Here is an 11,506-nt window from a genome sequence, read left to right as displayed (position 1 = left end):
ATCCCGTGATCGTGGACCGTGGAGATCTGGCCCGAACAAGTGAGCGGCATTTTTATAAAAGTACTGTGAGTAGGAAAAAAAAAAGTGAGGAAGTCCATTTCACCCACCACTCTCTTAATGACTCTCTTTACTTCTTCCTAAGGGGACTACTCAGTAAGTAAAACTTTAAAGTCAACTTAGATCTGCGTGGACATAAAAGAGCTAGGGAAACTTTTTATAAAATGTCCAACAAAACCAAAGGTTACAACTCTAAAAATAAAACAAATGTGAAAAATGTGTTTAAAGTAAAGAGTCTTCCACAAATAAAAATGAAAAAAGAGGGCAACACTTAACACTATAAAAAACTGAACATTATTAAACACTATGGGTGTTAAAAACAAGCGCTAAAAGCCTGAAAACAATTCAAAAAAAGGTTGAAAAGAAATAAAACTTAAGGTTAAGTAAAAGTTAAAGGTAAAGCCCTAGTACCACCACTTCTGTTTAACACAGTACAGCGTGCAGATCGTTAAGCTTACTGCACTCAAGCTTATGTGGCTCTACTCTTTCTGGGTTTGCAGATGGTCATACGACCACAGCAGCTTAACCGCTGAACTCCAAACAAGAGGATAGTCCCTAGTTTCGCCTAAACTTGTGGGGTTCAATCTATTGTAATCGCCAATTCCAGGTTTAATTAACCACCACACTAACCAAAATGGATTCATAATAGTTAGGTCTATCGCCCGGGCCCCACTCCCCATGAATTATTACTTGGTTTTTTTTTTTTTTTTTAAAAAAAAAAAAAAAAAAAAAAAAAAAAATCATCTCAAGAACTGGTGGTTCGCTTCAAAGGTTGCGTTCGCTTCGCCAAGGTGCCAAGGTCGCATTAGCATCGCGAAGGTCGCGTTCACTTCGCGAAGGTCGCGTTCAATTCGCGGAGGTCGCGTTCGCTTCGCGAAGGTCGCGTTCGCTTCACGGAGGTCGCGTTTGCTTCGCGGAGGTCGCGTTCGCTTCACGGAGGTCGCGTTCGCTTCGCGAAGGTCGCGTTCACTTCGCGATGGTCGCGTTCACTTCGCAAAGGTCGCGTTCGCTGCGAGAAGATCGCCTTTGCTTCGCGGTGGTCGCGTTTGCTTCATGGAGGTTGCGTTTGCTTCGCGGAGGTCGCGTTTGCTTCGCGGAGGTCGTGTTAAGGTCACGTTCGTTTCGTGCATATTTTGTTCGCTTCACGGAAGTCGTGTGCGTTTCGTGGGGCTGTGTTCTGTTTGTGGGGGTTTTGTGTTCGCTTGGCAAATGAAAATCACCATTAGAAATGGTGTCGAGAGAGAGAGAGAGAGAGAGAGAGAGAGAGAGAGAGAAAAGTCGAAAATTATAAATACAAATAACACCAGGTACCTACCTACAGCCCAGAAAAATAAAAAAAGTAATAGAAAGTGAAAAAAATCGTTTTGATGTGGAAAAAAAATAACTCGATAATTCCACCCGCACTTATAGACCGGGCCTAGCATAACACATGCTCAGTAGAATCCACTTACGTCATCTCGATTCCAAGAACTCGTTTCCATCTAGCAGCATGCCATTGCCCATTGTACGATATACATTATACAGATATACTACCCCAGCAATCATTATACAGATATATTGTACGTATACAGATATATCCAGATTCACTGCCCACTCTCGTTCAATCTACAGAGATACAGTGTGTTCATAAATAACAAATTAAAATCAATAGGGGAAAATGAAAAACAGATCGCTTTTTTTGTTTTACAATATTATTTTATTCACTACCATACCGGGTTTCGCCAGTTACGACAAGAATAATACCACTGAAGATGCCGTAACTGGCGAAACCCGGTACGGTAGTGAATAAAATAATATTGTAAAACATAAAAAAAAGCGATCAGTTTTTCATTTTCCCCTATTGATTATATTCTCTTGTTACAGGTACAGCCTCGTGTCCCCGATATGACCAGTGTCCTCGGATCGAACCCCTAATCCGGAAGAAGATTGCACATGAGCGTCTGACGGCGCTTGTGTTCAAGGAAGACTGTTTTGTGGCGGCCTGTCAGGATGGGAACGTGTATACTTGGGCAAGACCTGGCAAAATTGTAAGTATTCAATATGCCTATTAGATTAGTATAGGAAAAAGAACAACGTCTTCACTTGACTAGTAACTTTGGAAACTGTAAGTAATTTTATTTTACAAGAGATAAACAATCATAAAATTAAAAAGGTGTCGTGTGTATTGGGAACACTCTCATTTAAATTACACTGCATACAGGACATTTTGCGTCGCTAGGGGAAAAAATCGTGTCGTTTGTAGTGGGAACACTCTTATTTTCATTGCATTGCCTACAAGGACATTTTGTGTCGTTAGGAGAAAAAAAATCGTGTCGTGTGTAGTACAGTGTAGTGGGAACATTCTTATTTGAATTATTTTGCCTACAGGACATTTGGAAGAAAAAAAAAGGTTGAAACTCACGACAAGTGGGGACAAGCTCTTACTCCCTCTGGGGTTTGTACTCTCTATTTGAGCTACTTATAACGGTAGTGAAAGTCCGAAGGCAGTTTGGAATAATAATATTATGTCTTTTTTTCTTTTTTTTTTAAGAGCTTTGACAGAGGGAACTGTAACTGCTATGGTCTTATCGTCCCGAATCGAAGAGAGAAGGAAGACAGGATAGGAGAAAGCCAGCCGTTCCGAGAACTAACATTATCCCATCAGGATAATATCCGCCCCGGGCGGGAATCAAACCCGCGGCCTAGCGCTCACAAGGCAGACGCACTACCAACTAAGCTAACTAGGCTGGCATATTATGGACTAATGTTTGAGCTCTAATTTCTGTGATTTCAGAGTATTACTAATGTTTGAGCTCTAATTTCTGTGATTTCAGAGTAATAGACGGCAAAATGTCAAAAATGTGTACTCTAGACATAAGAAGGGATGAGGGGTATTAGAACGATTTACTGTCTGGCGCCTAAACCGCGATGGCGGCACAGGGGTGGCCAAATTTCGTCTCCTTGGCGCACATCTAAAGAGATGTAGGTAAATTCAACGGAATGGGAATAGGGAATGCTAGAACACAGGTAGTGAGTCTAGCGAAACTAATTGTTACAGGTACTAGCTAGTCTAATGGCTCTAGGAAGAAGAAGATGAAGAAAAAAAAAAAACTTCCAAAAAGTATGAATCATCTTTTTGTCAAAGCATTCTTTTTTTTTACGGATGATTGGAACATCCTGTATAATAAGTACCTACCTCAAGTACTGATTGTGTTAACACAACAGTACCTGTAACCTGTACGTGTTTCAGAGTATACCCAATACCTTCAGACATGCATAGGGTGATCAGAGAATGCCGAGTAGGTAAATGAAGAAATTTGGCCCTTCGGGCCGAATTGTAAACAAAAGTTCAACATTGGCTCAACAAGCAAAATACCTCAGGTAACTGTATCCAGGCGAAAGAAAAAAGTGGAAGTTTCGAGGGATTTGCCCAATTCATACTATCTTCTCTCCATGTCATCGACTTGGCTCAATAGTGTTAGTTTATTTGATGAATCACCTGACAGAAGAAAATAGGCTCTAAATATTTTACCGTTCGTATATAGGTATCTTCTACCTATGGAAACTGTGTGAACATTCAAGGAGATGAATGACTTTTTTTGAATAACATTAAAAAAAAAGAAGATGAAGAAGGAAGAAAAATACATGTCGGTAAAAGTAGTGGTTTTACTTCACGAAAACTAGAAAAAAAATAGGTAATAGGTAGGTAATGGAAAGTGACGTGAAGCTCAAATTTGGCAGATCAATCGAGTATCACGCCTGGAAAAAAAATAATAATATTAATAAAAAAAAAAAAAAAACGGAAAAAACGAAGAAAAAAAAGTAAAAAGAGGCATGGCCTTTATGAACACACTGTATCTCTGTAGATTGAACGAGAGTGGGCAGTGAATCTGGATATATCTGTATACATACAATATATCTGTATAATGATTGCTGGGGTAGTAAGTATATCTGTGTAATGTATATATCGTACAATGGGCAATGGCATGCTGCTAGATGGAAACGAGTTCTTGGAATCGAGATGACGTAAGTGGCTTCTACTGAGCATGTGTTATGCTAGGCCCGGTCTATAAGTGCGGGTGGAATTATCGAGTTATTTTTTTTTCCACATTAAAACGATTTTTTACTTTTTTTACTTTCTATTACTTTTTTTTATTTTTAATAATTTTCTGGGCTGTAGGTAGGTACCTCGTGTTCTTTGTATTTGTAATTTTCGACTTCTCTCTCTCTCTCTCTCTCTCTCGACACCATTTCTAATGGTGATTTTCATTTGCCAAGCGAACACAACCCCCACAAACAGAACACAGCCCCACGAAACGCAGACGACTTCCGTGAAGCGAACAAAATATGCACGAAACGAACGTGACCTTAACGCGACCTCCGCGAAGCAAACGCGACCTTAGCGAAGCGAACGCGACCTCCACGAAGCAAACACGACCTCCGTGAAGCAAATGCGACCTTCTCGAAGCGAACGCGACCTTCTCGAAGCGAACGCGACCTTCGCGAAGCGAACGCGACCTTCGCGAATCAAACGCGACCTCCTATTAGAGTCCGTTCCCACTTGTCGCGCGGAAATAAAGTGGTGTCGTGTGTAGTGGGAACACTCTCGTTTAAATTACACTGCATACAGGACATTTTGCGTCGCTAGGGGAAAAAATCGTGTCGTTTGTAGTGGGAACACTCTAATTTTAATAGCATTGCCTACAAGGACATTTTGTGTCGTTAGGAGAAAAAAAAAAAAAAATCGTGTCGTGTGTAGTACAGTGTAGTTGGAACACTCTTATTTGAATTATATTGCCTACAGGACATTTGGAAGAAAAAAAAGGTTGAAACTCACGACAAGTGGGAACAAGCTCTTATTGTAGTGGGAACAATCTAATTTTAATTGCATTGCCTACAAGGACATTTTGTGTCGTTAGGAGAAAAAAAAATCGTGTCGTGTGTAGTAGGAACACTCTTATTTGAATTATATTGCCTACAGGACATTTGGAAGAAAAAAAAGGTTGAAACTCACGACAAGTGGGAACAAGCTCTTAGTAGTGGGAACACTCATTTAAATTACACTACATACAGGACATGTTGCGTCGCTAGGGGAAAAAATCGTGTCGTTTGTAGTGGGAACACTCTAATTTTAATTGCATTGCCTACAAGGACATTTTGTGTCGTTAGGAGAAAAAAAAATCGTTTCGTGTGTAGTACAGTGTAGTGGGAACACTCTTATTTGAATTACATGGCCTACAGGACATTTGGAAGAAAAAAAAGGTTGAAACTCACGACAAGTGGGAACAAGCTCTTATTTACTGCATCAAACATACGAGACCTTGTTTAGACTGCTGGGGTGAAGGGACCTTTCATCCCTTTTCGGGCAGGATAAACAAGCTATGTATAATATTTTCTATTCTATTTTTAATCTGGTTGGCTTAGAAGGTAGGTGCGCTGCCTATCTTGTAAGCGCTAGATCGCGGGTTCGATTTCCGCCCGGGGCGAACTTTACTAATGTTTGAGCTCTAATTTCTGTGATTTCAGAGCATAACTAATTTCCGAGTTTTCTTTCTTCCTGTGATTTCAGAGTAGTCAAAACTCTCATCTGGTGGCAGGAATTTCTGTGATTTCAGAGCATAACTAATTTCCGAGTTTTCTTTCTTCCTGTGATTTCAGAGTAGTCAAAACTCTCATCTGGTGGCAGGGACGGGCTCTAGTACGGTTGTATAACACCAGGTGACGCCCCAGTCACTAGGCAGACATTGTGAACCTTTGCTTGCTCCGGGCGCTTCTCTCACTGGCGGTGATTTAGTCAATTAATAACAATCTTCTCTACATAACCCTCTCGACCCCTCTCATGATAGCGAAATAACTCAGGTAACCAGTAGGAGGAAAAGTGGAACTTTCAAAGGAGTTAAACAATTCATACAATCTTCCCTACATATACATCGATCCTCTTATGCAAAATAACTCAGGTAACTTCATCCAGGCGAAAGAAAAAAGTGGAAGTTTCGATGGATTTGCCCAATTCATACTATCTTCTCTCCATGTCATCGACCCTCGTGTACAAATCGGACGTCGGTAAATTTCTGCATCCGCTAAGAAACACTGAAACTCTTGTTCATCGACCCTCGTGTACAAATCGGACGTCGGTAAATTTCTGCATCCGCTAAGAAACACTGAAACTCTTGTGGGATTGATCTAACTTCTGTGTTAAAGTAGCTATTTTAATCTAGTAGCGATTAGTGACGGCATTACCTGCGTAAAAATATTATTGAAATATGGAATTGATTGCAAAGGAGGCTCTGTTATGTATCTATAAATCAATCTCTCAGGATTTTAGGACACAAGTCAAATTCATCTTTGACTAAAATCACACGATCCCCAATAACTCTCCAATGTGTAGAATTCAAATTTTTAAATCCCAATTTGAATGAGGAGATTCTTGCACAATATTTTGTTGATTTTTATTTAATTTTTAGTGTTTCTCCCCGTTGTGAAATGTGATTATTTTTTTGACTTAATTTAATTTGTGATACCCCAATTTTTGTTCGCGATTTTCGTCTTTTGTTAAGTTTTTTTTCCAACTTTTCTTTTTATTTTGAATTCAATTCAATTTCCATTTCGGGTATGGTGGTGAAGACAAATTGTGTCATGTCGACGTCTAGCAATTCGAATGACGTGAGTTCGAATACCACCGAGAGAGAAAGACCCAAACGGCCTACTAGTATGTTGGTGTCGTCGATTGGCGACTTGAGTTTGTTCTCCTTATCAGGGATCAGCGATTTGAACACCCCAGTGATAACATTAGCGGTAAGTCCAAATTAATTGATGGTGTGATGGTTTACCTAATATTATCAACAGATAGCCGACTGATAACAGTTTTCGAATTTTATTTCTTGAAAGTTTGAACTTTCCAACTTTTTCATTTTGGAATTTTTGATTTGAGTTTGAGGTTAGGAATGTGAAACCAAGGAGGTTAGAAAGGAGAGGATGGCGTGCGGGCTTTCAGAAGTGAAGCCTAAGTTCGGCCATACCATGCTTCGGGAATCTTACGTATTCTTGAGAGTTCATTGCAACGGTCAATACATTAATTAGACTTACTTTATCATGGACACTCGTTGCTATCTTGAAAGCCCAGAAGAGGTTAGGTAGTAGAACAGCCGCGGTAGACAGTAATAGTACACAATAGTGGAACGAGCTGAAAACGACACCCATGAACTATGAACAAAGTGTTCGAAAATTAGGGATTTTTAATGTTTTAACGTTTTTGTGACAAATTCGGTATATATTTTTTATTTTTAAATTTATTGTAATATCTGTGTAACGTTTCGTTTTCGTATCCTTCGGTCTTCGCCCAACTACCTTGATTTTCCTTTTTTGCCACAATTATCAGCCATACGTGTATTTTCGTTTTTTCCACAAGTTTATAACCAATGACTTATTTTCTTTTTTCCATCAAGGTTATAACGAGATACTTATTTTCTTTTTCCACAAGTTTATGTAACCAATACTTATTTCTTTTCCACAAGATTATAACCAATACTTAGTTTTCTTTTTCTCACAAGTTATAACCCAAGTATTATCATGCATGGTATCGATTCAGGAAGAAACTATGCCATCGCACCTCAGTAGTTTTTCATGAGGTTATCACTTTATTATTTCAGTTCAGATTCTTGAAGCCCTGAAGTATAATAAGGTCTTTACTTCATTAACTGGCACATATTTCCAATCAAAGGCCATTCAATCGACATGCTGGCAGTTCTGCAAGGTGTCGCCCATTTTTCATGGATACCCAGTACTGCTGCTATATCCACATATTCTGCAGTAGCAAAAAACTCTACAAGTAGGTACCTACTTTGGAACTGAAAGTTGTTCCATTCTTGAGAATTAGCTGAACTACACTTTATGACTGAAACTGTTTACACTTTTATGAGAATATATCTTACTATTATGTGCAGCTTTGAACTGAATATTCTTTGATGATATGTTGAAACCTACACTTAGATATGAAATTGTTTACATTTTTGAATGATTTTGCTGAACATCAAGGGCATCTTATGTATCTGAAATGTTTTATCATTTTGAGAATATGGTCTACATACTTACATATCACTTTTATAACTTTGAATATATTGTTACATTTGAGAATATCTGAATATAATATTCAAGGCACTTTGAGAAGCTGAAATTGTTACATTTTGTGAATAATAGGGGCTGAAGCGAAGCACGACAAGGCTGCTTTAAACACTAAAATTCGTTTACAATTTTGAGACATAGCTAGACTACACTTTAGAATGAAATTGTTTACATTTTGAAATAGCTGAACTACAAGCACTTTAGAACTAAAATTGTTTACATTTTGAGAATAGCTGGCAGAGATAAAGGAGAGGTTTCATTCAATGCTAAGGTTGTCAAGTGTTTTGTTTTGGTGCTTTGCAATGATGGAATCTACTTTGTTTATAAGTGTACTGTTAATATTGAGCATTCCAAGTATTGAGTTTATATTGTCAATAAAATGTTTGCATGTGATACCTAGTACCTACCTACCTACCTAGTAACTGTAAAATGTAGATCTACCTTCCCTTGCTTTGCTTCCCATGTCATTGGTTTATTGACTAATTCATATACTAAAATTTATTAAAGAGTAGAATAGAAAATCAGGAGGTACTTGTGTACCTGATTGAATTGCTGTTAGCGAGCTCCACTCTGACCTAGCGCTTACAAGACGCGCTACCCTCCACGCTAAGGCCAGTTTCACATAGGAGGCGTAGACGCGCGACTTTAAGTAGCGCGTAGTCACCCGAAAATCCAAACCTATGGAAAAGTATTGAGACCTTTCACACTGGAGTCCCGCGACTTACTTAGGTCTACTAGAGTGTAAGAGGTGAGAGGTCTCTATCATTCTCATATGGTGTGAATTTTCAGGCGGCATCACGCGACTCCGTACTACTAAAAGTGACGGGACTACTCTTGCGGTGGCGGCACAGGGGCGGCTAAATTTCGTCTCCTTGGCGCCCATCTAAAGAGACGTAGGTAACTTCAACGGAATGGGAATAGGGAATGCTAGAACACAGGTAGTGAGTCTAGCGAAACTAATTAATTGTTACAGGTACTAATTGTTACAGCTAACTAATTGTTACAGGTACTAGCTAGTCTAATGGCTCTAGGAAGAAGAAGATGAAGAAAAAAAAAAACTTCCAAAATGTATGAATCATCTTTTTGTCAAAGCATTCTTTTTTTTACGGATGATTGGAACATCCTGTATAATACAGCGGATTGGACAGAAGTAGAAGTACCTACCTCAAGTACTGATTGTGTTAACACAACAGTACCTGTAACCTGTACGTGTTTCAGAGTATACCCAATACCTTCAGACATGCATATACCTATAGGGTGATCAGAGAATGCCGAGTAGGTAAATGAAGAAATTTGGCCCTTCGGGCCGAATTGTAAACAAAAGTTCAACAACATTGGCTCAATAGTGTTAGTTTATTTGATGAATCACCTGACAGAAGAAAATAGGCTCTAAATATTTTACCGTTCGTATATAGGTTCTATCTCGATACCACCTGGACACAAAAATAGACATTAAGGAGGGTGGTAGAGCTCCACTCCGCCAAGTCAAGAAAGTTTGACAGTGCTACTAGAGATATTATACGACACAAACCAAGTATCCATTTTAGAAATTGGAATGATGAATTGGTTTCCCACCATTTGGTTCTACCAGTAATCGATTATCGCATATTTCCCCGCTGACTGATGGCTTGATGAGTAACCAATTACCCACATACATATTATTTACTGGATTTATTTCGAGAGAGATATGAAGAAGAGCTTCTCTCTCCACTGATAAGAGAAGACTCCAGTCTAATCATGGTAGCGTTATCAGCTGTTATCAGTTGAACAGTATACCAGATGATAATATCGAAATTAGAAACAATCATGTTCGGTATTAATTATTTTGTTGTGGCTTAGGTCAAACAGGTTATTCTGTGCGAGGTGGAGAGAGATAGAGGGAGGGGTAGAGAAAAGGGAGAGAGAGAGAGAAAGAGAGAGAAAGAGAGAGACAGAGAAAGAGAGAGGAGAGGGAATAGGAGAAAGAAGAGAGGAAATCAGGCGGAGGGAAACTAAAGAGAGAAGGAGAGCGTTATCAGCTGTTATCAGTTGAACAGTATACCAGATGATATCGAAATTAGAAACAATCATGTTCGGTATTAATTATTTTGTTGTGGCTTAGGTCAAACAGGTTATTCTGTGCGAGGCGGAGAGAGATAGAGGGAGGGGTAGAGAAAAGGGAGAGAGAGAGAGAAAGAGAGAGAAAGAAAGAGAGAGACAGAGAAAGAGAGAGGAGTAGGTCAAACAGGTTATTCTGTGCGAGGTGGAGAGAGAGGGAGAGAGAGAAGGAAAGAGAGAGAAGAGCGAGAGAAAGAGAGAGAAGAGCGAGAGAAAGAGAGAGGAGAGGGAATAGGAGAAAGAAGAGAGAGATGAAATCAGGCGGAGGGAAACTAAAGAGAGAAGGAGAAAGAGGAACAGGAAAGAAGGAGAGAAAGGGAAATAGGAGAGAGATATGTAGGGGAGGAAATCAGGCGGAGGGAAACTAAAGAGAGAAGGAGAAAGAGGAACAGGAAAGAAGGAGAGAAAGGGAAATAGGAGAGAGATATGTAGGAAGCGTTATCAGCTGTTATCAGTTGAACAATATACCAGATGATATCGACATTAGAAACAATCATGTTCGGTATTAATTATATTGTTGTGGCTTAGGTCAAACAGGTTATTCTGTGCGAGGTGGAGAGAGAGGGAGAGAGATAGAGGGAGGGGTAGAGAAAAGGGAGAGAGAGAGAGAAAGAGAGAGAAAGAAAGAGAGAGACAGAGAAAGAGAGAGGAGAGGGAATAGGAGAAAGAAGAGAGGAAATCAGGCGGAGGGAAACTAAAGAGAGAAGGAGAAAGAAGAACAGGAAAGAAGGAGAGAAAGGGAAATAGGAGAGAGATATGTAGGTATATAGAGAGTACTAGAAAGAGGGAAACAGGAAGAGCAAGGGAGAGAGAATAAGTAGGTAACCTGAATTGTAAACATCAGTACTTAAGTAGGATAAAATAATATACGAGTAAGTACCTAACTTTACTGTGCTTGGGTTAAGTTAAACAATCTAGGAACTTAGAGGTATTTACAGTAGGATAAAATAATATACGAGTAAGTACCTAACTTTACTGTGCTTGGGTTAAGTTAAACAATCTAGGAACTTAGAGGTATTTACAAGATTTCGCTCGTAAAATGGTGGCAAAAATAACAACACCTACTTAATATAGTAAACATAAACAATCTAGGAACTTAGAGGTATTTACAAGATTTCGCTCGTAAAATGGTGGCAAAAATAACAACACCTACTTAATATAGTAAACAAGTTCCGAAAAAAAGGTCTAAAATACTACCTACCCTCAGTAATCTAGAAAGAAATTCGAGTACAATAATGTAGTTACCTACTTA

At 39.2% G+C, this 11,506-nt stretch overlaps 1 protein-coding gene and 1 long non-coding RNA gene across 2 annotated transcripts in view; one reads left to right on the top strand and one right to left on the bottom strand.

Annotated features, from left to right (window-relative positions):
* The window catches only part of LOC113470639, a 9,790-nt gene extending 6,290 nt beyond the window's left edge, over positions 1 to 3,500 (bottom strand). Inside the window, exon 1 of the long non-coding RNA XR_003393620.1 lies at positions 3,413 to 3,500. This is a non-coding gene — a long non-coding RNA (uncharacterized LOC113470639). The remainder of the gene's footprint in view (positions 1 to 3,412) is intronic.
* LOC103516992 (WD repeat-containing protein 20) overlaps positions 1 to 5,914 on the top strand; it is a gene marked incomplete in the record, with an annotated part of 21,123 nt that extends 15,209 nt beyond the window's left edge. Inside the window, 2 exon segments of the mRNA XM_026829176.1 lie at positions 1,921 to 2,084; positions 5,695 to 5,914. Coding sequence (XP_026684977.1) covers positions 1,921 to 2,084; positions 5,695 to 5,748 — 218 coding nt within the window.
* Positions 5,915 to 11,506: the final 5,592 nt, after the last annotated feature.

The sequence above is a fragment of the Diaphorina citri genome, unplaced genomic scaffold (genome assembly GCF_000475195.1).
Source record: "Diaphorina citri unplaced genomic scaffold, Diaci psyllid genome assembly version 1.1 scaffold54, whole genome shotgun sequence".
NCBI classification, from domain to species: domain Eukaryota; kingdom Metazoa; phylum Arthropoda; class Insecta; order Hemiptera; family Psyllidae; genus Diaphorina; species Diaphorina citri.
This window is presented reverse-complemented; position numbering and strand designations above follow the sequence as displayed.